Genomic DNA, 16,138 nt, shown 5'->3' with positions numbered 1-16,138 from the left:
GGTGTGGAATATCTCTCTAGGGTCTCCCCGGGGGGAGTAGAATATCTCTCTAGGGTCTCCCCGGGGGGTGTGGAATATCTCTCTAGGGTCTCCCCTGGGGGTGTGGAATATCTTTCTGTGACCTCACCTTCAGAAGGTGTTGAGTACCTTTCAGCATCCTCCTCTAAAGATGTGTTTCTTTTAACAACCTCACCTCTTGACTTGGTGGAGGACTGTTTACTTGTAGCTGAAGGAGTAAAATATAAATCTGGGGATTTTGGAGTTTCAAAATGTTCAGCAGAGGCTGGCGGGGTATAAAACTGATCTAACTCAGAAACTTCCTCACTGCTTGTACTCCCCAAATCAATTGAAATTTCAGATTCAGGAGAAAATGGACGATCTAGTGAATCCTGTTTTTGGTTGTAATATTCATATACAGTATTGAAAGTAACTTCTTCAACCTCCATTGATGTGATTGATTCATTATGGATAAGTTTTGTCTTATGCTTGATGTCTTTAGTTTCAGGAATTTCATGCTTCCCAGCAGCGAGTAAATATTGTGTGAGGGAGGTCTCAGATTCCATTACTTCCAATGTATGTGCCTCATCCAATTTAGGCAGACTGTCAGAAAAACAAGGTTCTATCTTTTCTCCTTCAATAGCAGAGAAGGAAGTTTCATTCTGAACTTGAAACTCTTCATAACATTTTTCTTCTCCAGAAGCATTACTCTTCTCACTTATTTGTTCATTTGGATTTTGCTGTTCTTCAGTCATTAAGAACGGAAAACACTGGCTCAGGGAAAGTTTTCTATGAAGTGTGTCTGCTTCCTGAACATCACCTTTGTGGTCTTGTGATATTCCATTAGCAGACCCCTGTGTTCCTCCATTCTGTGTTTGAAATGATGTCAACTTTGATTCCAAACTGTGTTCTTCCTCCATTTCACAAATGTTTAAAAGTTTATCCTCACTTGCTGCCTTTTTCAAATGTGAAATGAAACTCTGATTTCCATTTTCCAGAGATCTTTTTTCCTCAGAAATATCAGTTTTTTCTACTTCTGTGGGTGAAGTTTGAAGTAGGACACATGATTCAAGATCAGTTTCTTTAGAAAAGGATTTAAAAGAAATATCAGTGTTTAAATTTTCTATATTTTGTTCTTGTATACGTTGAACTTCGTTTTTCAAAGAGGTGTTTTCATCAATATAATTTTTTTCCATCATAGCTCTTTTAGGAAATTCTTGACTAGAAGAAATATCTGTATTGGTAAGTATGTTATTTTGCACAGTATCAGTGGTATTCAGTAAATGAGACTGAACTGTTTCAAGGCTAAGGCTTTCTTCTTTACATTGTGTTTCTTCTTGTTGTCTGGTTTCTTGCCTTTGGTAATCTTTAATTGAATCTCCTATATGAGAATACATTTGTTTTATATCAAATACAACATTCTCAGTGTCAGTTATTTCAGAAACTAGACGCTGGGGTTTAAAGTCAGCTCCTTCTGCTCCATAGCTATCTACTTCTTGAAATTTTGTATCTACAGTTTCTATTTGAGAATGGTACTGTTTCAGGTCAAATGTGATAGGTGTTTCATGGTCAGCTTTTTCAATAGCTATAGATTTATCCCTAAGACTCACTTCTTCCTGCTGTTTTCTCTCTTGTATTTCAGATTCCTCATGTGTTTGAGAAGAAAGCAGCTTTAAATTCATAGTTACGATGCTAGGTGAATATTGCTTATTACTTGCAGGTGTTTTCTCTGCCTCATACCTATTAGTATCAAGGTTACTTGGTATTGTTTCTCTTTGATTTAATGAAAAGTCTGCATCTTCAAGCTTCCTTAGCAGAGTATTAGTAGATGGTCTCCTGATAGATCTTTTTTCTAAAACTCCTTTTTCTACATGTTGTAACTTTTCAAATGCAATGACTCTATGTTTCACCTTTTTACCAGGGTAGTAACTCTCTTCATCAAGTGGTTCTTCATATACAATGGTAGATGAGTCTTTTGCATGGTAACTCTCAGAAGTTCTCTCAGTATGGATATTCCATAAGTAGTCACTTTGGGCACTTTCTGGGACATTTTCCCTTTTTGTTCCACCATGTTTTACAAAATAATTTTTGTCATCCTCTCTAATTCTAACTTCACTGAAGTCATCAACAAATGGATAAGTGGTACCTTTAGTTTGGTGCAGCTTTGATTTTATATATATATGTCCTTCTCTCCCTTCATCATGATGTCGTATGTGTTCTTCCCTGAAAGGTCTGTTGATTTTTACGGACCTAGAAGCAACCTGCATAAATCTGGGTATTTTTTCTCTAGAAGATATGCAACGAGCCTGCTCTTTCTGATTTATCTTTTTGATTGTCTCAAGGCTTTGAAAATACTCCCTTATAGAATACTCTTTTACATTAGCTTGGGGAATAAAAGGGACAGCTGAATAATCATACAAATGTGTCCTTGTAGATTCTCTCTGAATTTGATGATCTGTGTAATATTTTTCATAAATTCCATCAATCTCTTCTAACTCACTATATTCTGTGTGAATGGCAGGCTCTACAGTTAGATCTGAAACACTCTCAACTGCTCCTGAATTGTTTTTAGCAATACATTTATATTTTCCAGAATCTTGAGAGTTAACATTGATAATATATAACCTGTAGCTACCATGAACTTCTTCAAATTGAAATTTCTGGTTTTGCTTTAAAGGGACTCCATTTTGAAACCATGTAACAACTGGCTGAGGCTCACCAGATAGTAAGCATTCAAGGATTACAGAATCCCCTTCTTTACACCTGGCATGTGTTGGCATTTCTTGTATCACTTTTGGTGGTTCATTAGTTATATCAGATGAAAATATAAATTTGTGTTTTGCTGACTGAGTACCCTCAGCTTGGGGTGTTATAGGCTTCATTTCCTCTAGTGGAAATATTTCTCTTAATTCTTTATCCTGTTCTGGGGTAGGAGTAGCTGCTGTTATCTGAATTTCTACAGGAAAGGAAAGCAATTCTGTGTCTGCAGAGGGAAGAACTGGTGGGTTAGTCTTTAACATATGGAAATTTGTTTGATCCACTTGTCTCAAAGATGAATGAGAGACTTTCTCTTGGTCAAACACTAGTGCCAATTCCTCGTCCTCATCAGTGTAGTCATGCAATACTGGGGCCTCATGTACTTCAAAGTCATGCTTTTGTTTTGCATTAACTTTAAGAATACCAGTTGCTTTTACTGTTCCATATTGGTTGAACAGCACACAGGTAACAGCGCCTTCATTTTGAGGATGAACAGAAGGAAAAGTTAATGTTGAGTAGTTTTCAGAAGTATGAACGGTAAAGCCTTGATAACGTGGGACTGGCATATCATTGTTATACCATGTCACAATAGGTTGCGGGTATCCTTGAAAGTGGCACACAAATTTACAACTATCACCTTCATAAACTTCTTGAGATTCGATCTCTTGAAGAAATGAAGGTGGGCATCGTTGCACACGTTTTTGGAAAGCATTTTCAAAAAATCTTGTGGTGTTTGCTTCTTGCTCAGCTTTGAGTTCATCAACTTTTGTGGAAGTAGAGTACTGTAATTCTCCCACATCTTCATTTTGCATTCTCTCACTAACAATTTCTTCATTTTCTTTAATATTTATATGTGTATCGGAAGATTCACTGGCATATGGTGTACTGACTTGAGATACCTTATCAGAAGTCTCATAGATTTCTTTGTTCTTCATTGCACTAGTGATGTATTCAGATGACTCTTCCACTTCAGTTTTGGTCATAATTTCTTCAAATTGTCCTTTAGATTGGGTATTCTCTTTTTCTAGGCTCCTATCACATATTTGATCTTGTAGGAGATTATCTTTTTGAAATGCCTCTTGGTTCACTCTTATTTCAGACTGGAGAATTTCTTCATCAACAATAGTCTGAAACCTTGTGGGAGGTTGTTCAGTTTCTACATTTTGGTGCATTTGGTTAGAAAGGACATAAGGATAATGGATAACACCCTCAGTTAAAGGATCTGCTTTATCCCTATTTTCAGCTAGATCATACATAGGCCTAATTTTTATTTCCTCTCTAGTGAACAGAGTATCTTTATCACTAACTTCACTCCTCACAGTTCTTGAGCTTATTTCAGATGATATCTCTAAAAGAGATAATTTCTTTTTCTCCATTAACATTTTCCTAGCCTCCCTTAAACGTTTCAACTTCATTTTGGTCTCCTCATCCAGGACACTTTCACCTACATTAAGCCATCCTGTTATGTCAGATTTACTTTCTAAATATTCTTCATCATACATGAAATCTGCTTTCTTGTCAGGACTTACTTTCTTAAAGTGTATAGTTCGCATCATTCCCCTCTGGTCCAGATCTTGTTTTTTATTAAAGGGAGAGCCAGTAAACCTCAGGTCAACCTTTATTCTATCTTCTCTTCTGTCAGCTGATGTCTCCATATTTTCATGTGTTTGTTCTGCCTTTTTCAGAAATTCTAAGTATTTTTTATCTTGCCCTTTTTGTATAACAAGCAATGATGCAGCTGATTCCGTAGACCCTTCACTATTAATTGCTAGTAATCTATAGCTTCCAGAATCTCTGTCTTGGACTCTTTGAATCTCTAAACTGGAAGTATGATGATGCAAATCACTTTCCATTTTTATAACCCGGCGAAGACCTGTTGGGATTGGTCGATTGTTATGAAACCAGGTCATTTCTGGAGTTGGACAAGCAATTAATTTGCATGTGAAAACAACAGGTTCACCCTCTACAACATATTTAAACATAAGTTTTTGTGTAAAAGAAGGCTTGAAATATTCAGGCCAGGAGCATGTTGATGATATTCTACTTGCATATCTTTTTGCAGCCATGGAGGTGTGGTCTATGTCTTCAGAATCTGAAAAGGCATCACGTGTATCTCTTTCTGAATCTTCAGATTCCCCTTCAGAGAATAATTCTGAAAAAAATTAAATTATAAAGCATTTTACTATTTTACAAAGTACTTGAAAAGTTGAAAATAAATGAAATTGCAAAATAGGAAATGAAATAAATGCATGCTACAGATTCTCACAAATCTGTAAAAAAATTCACTCACCATATTTGTTCGAATAAACGCAACACCATGCTCTGTTTAAAAGATTCTGACACGAAAATCGTTCGTTGTCTGGTCTTTTCTTCAGACTGTTGAAATTTCTTCTTGAACAAGCAAAAATGCATTTCAAAATAATATGTTTCTTTGCATGTTTGTTTTGAGAGCAGGAGAACTCTGTTCTTTTGATGGCTAAGAAGAAAATCTTACCTGACTTGCAGAGAGTGGAATAAACGCCCTTTCTGATCCTTTTGATTGCAGATTAAATTATTATATTTTTGAGAGTTAACTATTAAAATATACACAAGAGCTATAGCCATAAATAATTAGCTAAAATAAAATGAGAAGGCGTTTATTCGAACTAATACAGCCATAAGTCACAATGTTATGCAAAGAAAAGCAGGCAATAGTACACATGAGGCAGCTATCTGCAAGCCAGTGTAAGAGACGTGTCAATGTTAAAATGATATATGTGCATGAAGTGGAAACCAGAATGGAAATGGAACATTTTCGCACACCCTAAATAAAGTAGCATTTCAGTCATTACTCATTCAGGACCCTGCATTCTGACTATGATGATGACTATGATGACTATTGTTCAGTTTGACTCTTACTGTGATTTTAAGACACAATTCTACTTCATGAATTCATGCAATAAAATAGCAACATTTACTAAGATGCATTTTTTGATAATGGCTACAAACATAAACTTGAATATGGCTGACAAATTTTAAACAAAAAATTTTAAATCACTAAAAAAAATTACTATGAAATGCATGTAATTATCAGCATAGTAAATCAGGCATGCGGCACAGTAATATATACTCTAAAGAATATATTTGTACGTATATGTCGTTTGTATGAATAATACTAAGGGAAAGAAGACAACTCAAGGGTTCTATTAATCCTTTGAAGTCTACTTAAGCCTCACACTCAATATAACAATACCTTTCATCTCCATCTCAATCTGTTGTTCAATCCTCTCATGCAAAATTGACTCTGGAGCTAAAATGGAAAAATAAAAGTAATGGGATTTTAATGATTAATTCCACATAACTTATTCCTTTGGTTCATGACTCATACCATTAATAATTATAGTAACAGATAACTATATTCCCCCAATGCATCAAAAAAGTTCATGCCAAACAACTCAATGAGCTGATAAAAGTACATGACAATGTTGACAGTAACATTTAAAAACATTTTTATTTTAGGTTCCTTATGAAATTTCTACTTTTAGTTCCATAATTCCCATGCCTTCACATGCATTCAGAAAAGCAATCTGTAAATTAAAGGGACATTTAGAAGTGTCTAATTGACTAGCAACATGATAAGAGACAAATCACATATATCAGGAACATGCATTTTCTAACTTTCCACTTTTAGATGAAGGCTACTTTCAGTTTTTCCTGCAGAATTATGCATTTTCTGCTAGTAAGTACTCTTTCGGTTTAAACACCTTTCAAACATCAAACTACACAAAGTCTAATTGTATACCAAGGAGTAAAACAAGGAGTCCTCAGCTCAAAATATTTTATTCCCTAGGGAGAGGCATGGCCTCTAAAGACATGTATTTTGGGGCCAGCTCATGGGAAAGGCAGTGCCTTTCTTGTGTTCATGTAGCTTCATGTAAGGACACTAGACCTCCTGGCTTTGCAGGTCCTGAGGGTCTTTAGCATGAAGTTACTGAAAAACTTGATGTTTTCTTTGATAATTCTCTTTTACTTCATGGGTTGTTTTCATTTGTAACTCTTTAAATGTTTTAATATTTTTAGTGTCTGACCCAAGTTTGATTTTTTTTTGGTAAGAATAAAGTTAGGAAAAGGAATAAATTAGCTGTGTTTGTAAGAGTACAACACATGCTGAATTTAGAGAAGATGTAATGGTATGAGGATGAGAAGGAAAGCAGCACATTAGTCCCAAAACCCACAGAGCTGTGCCTGTGCTCACTGTATGCAAAAGAATCTACTCAAATCGACTTATGGGTTATATAATTTTATTTGGTCTTTGTGAGTAAATATATAGACTACTAGGCTCAGATAGTTTTTAGTTATTTTACTTAACTACAGTTAGAGTTCCAAGTTATTAGGCTAAAAAAAAGAGAGAAAAGCACAAAGATTGGCCTTCTGTTAGATAATTATGTAACTGGGTTTGATCCTCCACTCTTCAAACACTTAGAAATGTCTTTTAACTTAAGTAAACTAAGGCAGTTTGGACTTTGCAAGGGAAAAAAAATGCTCATATTTCAAGTATCTTTTAATAATATAATTGACTGGAAAAGAGTGAGTTGGAAACCCTGAGAAACAGATGCCAGTTCAAATAAACTCTGGGAACATGGCTTTCACATATTGTACTTTGGCACCAGGTTCTCAAGGAAACAAGTTGGAAAACCTATATTCCTCCCTTCTTCACAACAAAACCAACTCCCAACTATATTACTGTATAAACAGCCACAGTTGTCACCTACAGGGCTCGTAGACCGTGCCTTCAGATCAAAATAGTCATTCTGTGATTTTTTTTGTGCCAGTGAACAGCTGCAATGAAACTGAATGTCAACTCTCAGAACAGCAGAATTTGCCATCTAAAAATTGAACAACTAGGCCCTCCCTGGTGGCGCAGCGGGTTAAAGCACAGCACTGAGAAGCTTAAGCCACTTCCACATGAGTTCGATTCCCACCTGCCCCGGAGGTGACCACATGGCGCGGCAGACCTCTCCTGACCCACCCGCTGCTCCCCTCAGCAGTGTACTTTGCCATCTGCCTTTTCTGCTCCCCTCTCTGTCTCTGGTCAATCCTCTGACCCTCCACATCTCTGGCCTGTACCCCAGCTCTATATAAATAAATAAATAAATCTTTAAAAAAAATTGAACAACTAGATCTTAGTTCTTAGTCTACTCCATTTGGAGGCTATGGACATATAATTAAAAAGTGCTACAGATTAAAAAAGAAAATAGCCTTCTTTTGGTAAATGAGTATTATAGATACATTAAGTGAATTAATGAGCCTGTTTCAAATATCAGGGTGGAGACAGCTACGCACACATCCCCATATTGCCCCTAATCATCTCTAGCATCTCAAAAATAGTATGACAAGATCAGAGAAGAACTTGATGCCACACAGTCTCTATAGAAACCTGAAGAAGCCTAAACTTCTTCTGCCAGCTCCTTTCCATGGCACTTAGTGAATGCTTCTGCCTGTAGATACACACCATAGACAGCATGAAAAATAATCTCCCATTTATGACTAAGAGGAAAGTCTTTGGATAAAAGGAAGATTTTATCTTCCTCCTCTCTAGATACAGTGGAGAATCAAACACAATAACAAGAAAAATAATCATCCTGCCATGAGATAATCTAAACCTTCTGGTAAGGTTGTAAGAGCAACAGCAGTTATTTAGAAATACCTAGAGACTACTAATTTTGGGCCACAGTCATTTTATTTTCGGTACCACTTTCTACTTTCTTATACACCTAACATCTCCAGATCTTAAAACAGAGGGTAGATGAGAATTCTAAGCCTCTTAATATTAAAGCAAATGCATTTACAATGTCAGGCAAAATAATAAGAAATAAAATTTGACAGACTGGAACATCTTAACCTTCTTTGGCATACTTTCTAGCTGGCACATTGGGTAAATGCTAGAAAAAGCAGCATATATGAAATAAAGCTTAATCTCCTGAACCTAGATTTGAAAGCTAAAGATTTCTAAATCTAGACTAGAAAGTTAAATGTTCATAGCAGGTTTGGCCAATGCCTTGGCTGACTTTTGTAAGTCATGTGTAGAGCGCTATGCATAGGGTGCTAATTTGAAGATATTCTAATTAATATATTCATTGAGTCAACTTGTATGGCAGCAAAGCTGTATAAAGTGATGAGGATGAAATGAAGGAAGTCATAGCTAGAAGTCAAATAAGCACTTTCTATGCTCAGCACTGCTGCTGTTGTTTTCTCTCCACACTTGTGTACAATGCATAGTGTACAATACAGCTGTACAGCTCTTGGTCTAGCAGTTGGACATTAAATATGATGAGAAACTGAATATTTCCCTTCTGTGACTGCATCACTTTCTCAGATCCTTCTATCTTTATACTTTTATGAGTCCAGGTTATTGTAATAGAAGTTTCATCTTCTGAAACACAGAGGAATTCAACAGTGTTGTCTCATTTTCCAAATTGTTCTTGAATGTGCTGGAGAATCTCTGGTGCCTCACCATTGCCTTTTCAGTATGTTTCTCAGATAAAGCAGAACTTCTGCAATTTGTGAAAGGGATGCAGTGTGATGCACCTTTACTTGAATGGGTGCAGCTTGAGGAGCAGAACACCGAGACACACATTCTGAAACTTGCACTTGGTATTCATATGATAATCCCTGAAATGACTTAATTTTGCTTTGGGATATTTGCTCTCCTGCTTTGTTAAGGGGAATGTGCCACTGCCTGGCATTTGGTGGACTCTCTTACATCTTTCCCAGAACTTTGCCTAGCTAAGGCTGGCACTGTATAATCAAGTGACAAGAAAAAGAAAAGAATATCAAGATCTAAGCCTTGTCATTTGGTTAGGATAGTGACGGAAAATGGCATGGAAGATGAAGATGAAAGACCTCATCACTACTTCGAAGCAGCATGCCAGATGCAGAATATTCCAGGAGGTCGGGACCACATAAAAGAAAATTCATTCCCAGAGATCCAGTGATGAATGGATGATGAAGGCTGGACAGATGCCACACAGCATCTGATTCCTTTCTTTTCTTGTCATTGCTGCTATCCAGTGTGCTGCAGCCCTCCCCCAGCCTCTCCTACTCCTGGTGCCATTGACCTGCTCTCCACTATCCATCCATGAACAATATACAGAAACAGATCATTGAAGAATGAAATGTGTTCTTTAGAAAAATAATAACTTTAAAACGCTGGTACCTAACTAAATCCTGACTCATTTTCTAATGTACGGAACACATATGTGAAATTTAAAATCCTTAGGTTAACCGTAATCGAGGACTTAAGAAGATGTGTTGGATGTTATTTTATTAGTAAGTTATGAATTGACCACCATATGCAATGAGACAACAGGAGAGACTCTCATTAGTCACAGCGGGAGGAGGAGTATGCAGCAAATCAAAGTCCTCAAAGTGCGATGGACTTTACCTTGTGGAGTCACTGCAAGCGTAGCTGCACAAGTGGCTTCCCCAGCACTATTGACTGCTTTGCAAGAGTATTGCCCAGCATGCTCAGAGTAAGCATCGACTATAAGCATTAAAGCCATGCCTGTGGATTCCTCAAAATGGGAAACTACATCTTTGGTTGGAAGGATGGGCTGCTGGTTATGAAACCACTGGATTTCTGGCTTTGGGATGCCAGAAATCCTTGCATGAAATCTGACTGTCTCCCCGCTGTGCACCCTGAGGCTCGATAGAGGCTGGATGAAGATGGGCTTTTGGCCAAGGGACTCCTTCTTAAATGAAACTGATGAAGAGACATGCCATTGGGAGTCTGCTGTAACTTCTTCAAGTTTGCTAAATCCTGAAAAGAAGCATGTCAACCTTTAATGTCTTTGCCTTATATTGAAACCGGAAGTCATTTGGAATTGTCTACATATTTGCCACCATTTCAGTGGTGGACTAGAATCCTGTCCAGTCCTAATTCCTTGATCTTACTGTTGATTCAAAGTCACACACATTCATTTCCATTTTTCACCACACAAAATAAATAGTCTACAGAACTTTGTCATTCATAAAAGTAGCAATGGCTGAGTAAGCGATTCAGGTTAGTTACCCCTGTTTACTCTCTCCTGTTGTAAAATTGGTTTTTCTATTTAATAAATCACTGTGAATTGATTATTAAGAAAACATCTGGCTACAGTATTTAAAATTAAGGGAAAAAATCAAATATTGCCCTTAATCCTTACTTATTTATATATACTTAACACTGCATTGATTCAATTAGCTCAAGAAAATGTCTGATTCTGTAAAAATATTGCTATTTCATTTTGAAACAGAGTGTCCTCCCCTACCTAGTAAGTGTTTCTGGTGCAACTTAAGGGCCTCAAGTAATGGACATGTTAAACTATTTTAACAGGTGACATTTTTGAATGACAATGTGAATTTATCTTGACTGTATAGATCTAAAACCATCTACTACAGCATCTGTGAAATACTGATTGTGCCAAAATAATGAGAAGATTTAGATTTTAAAATATTAACTTTTTCTAAAAAAATTGACTTTCATCTGAGTCACCTGAAAAAACAAATCTACCTCTCTGTTCTGATACATGCTGATCAGGAAGCATGAAAATGGTGATGAGAGCAATACATTATAGCACCATATAGAAACAAAGCAAGGCAAAATAAAAATGGTGGACTATGATTTACAATGAGAAAGGGTAAATCAAAAGTGAGAACATCACATATAACATGGAAAGAATTAGTTGCATTAAAGGAGAATGGTGGCACCAATGAAGGTTTACTTGGTTGTTACTGACATTGTGAGATTAGACTATATGTAAGTGGTATACTTAGAGATGTTTTACTCTACCTTCCAGTCGCAAGTTGGCTGTGCTGGACACTTGGCCGACAGCATTACTAGCAACAAAAGTATAAATTCCTTCATCTTCTGGATAAGCCTCAGCGATTTCCAGTTGATAAGTGTCTTCAAATTGAGTCATTCTAAAGAACCGAGATGGCTTGATTTGCTTATCTTTGCTGTACCAAGACACTTTCAGATCTGTATCACAAAAGAAAAAGGAATTTTAAGTCACAAAAACAAGTGGATATTTTTTATTTACCCATAAACATAAAATTGATTATTCTGGTGATTACATTTTTAAAATTTATTTAATAATATTATACTTTTCTTTTGGCTTGCTATACCTACTCTTACATTTCTTTTTAACCTTTAAGAAGGAAACATGAGTCTAGAAAAATCCAACTTACACACTGGTTGTAACATTTAAAATTTTACAATTATATTCTTTTTAACCCTTTGCATCTTATGCTGTGGAAGCAGAGACAAGGTTTTGACATATGTAGTGAGTTTAAGAAAAAGATAGTCTTAAGAAACAGACAGAAAGCTTTGATCTGTGACAAGAAGTGAGGAGAATATGCATTTCATTTGTACAGAGAGATCAATCAAAATAAGAGCCAAGAAGATCACATTCTACAAAGTCTAAGACAGACTTTGTGTTTAAAACAGGCATCAGTTTGAAAGCTGAAGAATAGAAATCTCTGCGATGTTGTTTCTAATGAATGAGTAAGCACTGAAAGGTATAGAAGAAATAAAAAGAACTACAAGTTATAGTATTTGGGGATCTTAGATATATTTAACTTTTTTCAAAATAGCCATAGTAATAAACAATTTTAAAATTCGCTATTTTCACACAAGGATTTGAATTATCTTAAAATGACAAAAATCTAAAAACCCAAATGGAAGGATAAATGAACATATCATTGTTACACATGCATCTTGATAAAGGTGGTATGCACTTTAAAAACATTACATTCCCGGGCCCTCCCTGGTGGCGCAGTGTGTTAAAGCACAGCACTAAGAAGCTAAAGCTACTTGCTCATGAGTTCGACCCCCGCCTACCCAGGAGGTGACCACATGGCAGACGTCTCCTGACCCGCCCAATGCTCCCTCAGCAGTGTACTTCTTCGATCTGCCTATTCTGCTCCCCACTCTGTCTCTGGTGAATCCTCTCATTGCCCCTGCACTTCTGGCCTGTACCCCAGGTCTGTATACACAAATAAATAAATCTTAAAAAAAAAAATTACATTCCCTCCCTCCCCCCCCCAAAAAAAGACAAAATAGAAGTCAAAATTGAAGCCATCTTGTTTATGGAGTTTGGCACTATAACGCTTATCTCAGTATCATCCCCAAGGACCAATTAGTCAAATCATCTTGCGTTTGTTTATATTTTAGTGTGGATATTAATTTATGACGTTTCCCCTTCTGACTAGGGTACAAGTTGTTTATAACTTACAGATTCTGGTTCTAAAAAAACAAGCCTTATCACTTTTTACTTCTTTACATAGCAGGAGAAAATGGAATCCTGACTATATAATTTACCATGACCTTGGATATTTTATTTAGTCTCTTTGGCCAGTCTTCTCATTTGTAAAGGGAGAGTCATGCTAATTCATGGCCCATTCGTTGCATAAAATTGCAATGTGAATTAAAAGGCATGCATATATGGGGAAAAGCTTTGCAAATCATTGGCAAGTCAGCCATTAAAGAAAGTCTAACATCACAGAGGGATCAGCACTGCCTCCAGGAATATGGCAAAAGACAGGGGCTTGTGATACTAGAGATAACAGCATCATAGTCATCCTATCACTAGTTTGTTTACTCAATAGTGGAGGAGAAGGATGAAATATTGGCTCGGTATTCGCACAGCTCCTAAGGTTCTCTGCTAGTTCCTACTTTTTTTTTTTTTTTTTTTTGAGCTAGCTAAAGCCAGGGACAGGCCTAAGCTGCCCCAGTACATGAGGTGAGTCTTCTCCTGGTAAGGGCCTGGTGCCTCTGGCTGGGCTGCTGCCGTCTATGCTGATCAGCATGTTGGCATCTATGAGGCACCCTTTCCCCCGGCTCTTTCTTGCCACCACTCTAGCATGCCTGCTCCCTAAATCATATTCTTTCTACCTCCTAAAATCTAACCATATACCTCCTTCTTTCACCTGGACCCCTATGGGAAGGCTTTGTCAACATCCTCCAAGTCTACTGTGATAGCTTTGCCCCTGGTTCATTAATTCCAGTCTCACTTCCTACATCAGCTTATTTCTCCTCAAACTACTGAAGTATAGTTTCTAAAGAGCAAACCTGACTGTGTTTAAAAATCCTTCCGTGATTTCTCAGTGTAAACAAGAAAATCTAAAACTTTAAGCATAGCAGACTAACACTTTAGTGTATGACCCTTATCTTGTTTCAAACCTTATTTCCCATGCATGATATCAGTTTCCAAGCATTCAAATACACCTGTCACTCCTAGCACATGAAGTGTTCTTGACAGCTTGGTAACTTTGTGACTATTGCTCTCTGCCTGGCTTTCCAGCAGAGTTCTAAACCACCCTGTTGTTTCTGTAGTGCTCAATCCAAGCTGACCATTAAGTGTCTTCTGACCAGAGCACAGAGTACTGTGCTATTACAGCATTTTCAGCCTTGGGATCTGGCTAGGAACACGTCTCCTCACCTACACATTGTGCTGGCAAAAGACAGGTCTTGGCATATCCAGTACCAATGCTGTGTCTCTATGGTAAGGAAATAATCGCTGGTAGCAGAAAACTAAGTAGATGTTTAAGTGAATGATGGATTTAATTGATGCTAAACCAATTATTCATTTAGGTAACTCACATTCTAAGCTCCCAAATGATATTAGCTATTTGTAGAAGAAACACTACCTTTATTACACATTTTAAAATTCGACTTTTCCAAACTGCTCATCTACCAGTAGGTGGCACCAGAGGTCTTCAAGAGACAACATTTCACTATTAGGAAAGCACCACCAGGTAGGTGAGGGAGGACCTTGTTCCACTTTTCAGCAAGTATGGTGTTTTCAAAATTAGGTGCCCGGGCTTTTGAAGACTCACCCTTCTCCCACCAATTTTTATAAGTCAGCATCATCTTTACTTTCTTTTACTTTCTTTTTCTTTTTCAAGACCAAACTGGAGTAACACTGGATTATAACTCATATAACTTCAGGTCTATTGTGCTGTGGTTTGATATCTGATATATTTAGATTATGAGCTCTACCAAAAGTCAAATTACCCTCCACCACCATACAATTGACCCCCTTTATCTTAATTGTCTGCATTACTTTCTTAAGGCAATATCTGATTAGAGGAATTTGTGTAAATATTTTCTGTTCAAGGAACATGAAATGATGATTTACTAAATTTTAGAAAGGACATTTTATTTAATGAATTTGATATGTCAAAAAATATTTATAAGAAGGTGCTAAAACCGTAATATGTATGTAAATATTACAACCAGAGAATTAATGGTGTCATAAATTTATAAAGTCCATTCAATATTTTTCTTTTTTTCTGTCCTACCTTAACTAAAGTTTATAGAGAACTTCAAGTGTATTTTTGCAATGTATTAAGGGCAAAACTGTAATAATGTTTATGAGCTGAAAAGGATATACAGGCATGGCTAAAACAGTTTATTTAGTTGAGCAATCTATATATATATTTATTTGGAAATTTTCCTGTAAAAATTCAGTGATATCAAATCATTATGCTATGTATCTGAAACCAATATAATGTTATATGCCAACTTTACCATAATAAGATATTCAATGGACAGATTACTTAGTTTGGATTTAATGAATATGACATTAAAAACTATTTTTTAATTGTGTTAATAGGATTGTATCAAAACATTAAGAACACTTAATATTTCTCTAACAACATTCTTTGAAGTCACAATGTCTGGAGCATTTGTCCATGTGTGTTTCTCCATACCAGACTTTTATGTTTATATAATTCCTCTCTATGGTAGCAATAAAATGAATGTATTGAATAGCAGCCCCTCGCCCGCATGCCTGCAGGTACTTTACATACAGTATATCCTCTAATTATGCTCATAAAATCAAATAGATTCATTTAGTTTCTAGATTAGTATCTCCAGCCCAGAGGAGAAAATCATTAGGTCATAAGAGCTCAACTGACTTGTTTACTAACTTGTTTAAAAAAATGGCTCTTGGCAATGTAGAGATTGGGTCATAAGCTAATAGGAGAAGCATAATGAACAAAACAATAAAACGTATTAGGAGTGCTAGGAGGCACCCAAGCCTTGATAATTTCCTTTGGTGGTATTATGCAAAAGCCAAGAAAATGAGGGAGTAATTTTCCTTTGGGATAAAGTTGATTTGTCTTGTCCTTACCTGGGTCAGTTTACAATCATATTTGGCTTGAAATGACTATAAACATTTTGTCTCACTACTAAAGATGCTGGGGGTGGGGGAAGCTGATGGTGCATGGAAAACAAGGCACAATTAAAAATCATCAGAGCTGGCCCTCCCTGGTGGCGCAGCGGATTAAAGCACAGCACTGAGAATCTAAAGCTGCTTCCGCATGAGTTCGATTCCCGCCTGCCCCGGAGGAGACCACATGG

The 16,138-nt window shown here is 36.7% G+C and overlaps 1 protein-coding gene across 1 annotated transcript in view; it reads right to left on the bottom strand.

Moving 5' to 3' along the window:
* TTN (titin) overlaps nucleotides 1-16,138 on the bottom strand; it is a 274,545-nt gene that overhangs the window by 210,951 nt on the left and 47,456 nt on the right. Inside the window, exons 43-44 of the mRNA XM_012726861.1 lie at nucleotides 11,564-11,752; nucleotides 5,987-6,043 (exon numbers count right to left, since the gene is read on the bottom strand). Of these exons, the coding sequence (XP_012582315.1) occupies nucleotides 5,987-6,043; nucleotides 11,564-11,752 (246 nt within the window). The remainder of the gene's footprint in view (nucleotides 1-5,986; nucleotides 6,044-11,563; nucleotides 11,753-16,138) is intronic.

This window comes from Condylura cristata, unplaced genomic scaffold, assembly GCF_000260355.1.
Source record: "Condylura cristata isolate star-nosed mole 26May11 unplaced genomic scaffold, ConCri1.0 scaffold00002, whole genome shotgun sequence".
In the NCBI taxonomy this organism is placed as follows: Eukaryota; Metazoa; Chordata; class Mammalia; order Eulipotyphla; family Talpidae; genus Condylura; species Condylura cristata.
Note: the sequence above shows the minus strand (reverse complement) of the source record. Positions and strands in the feature narration are given on the sequence as shown.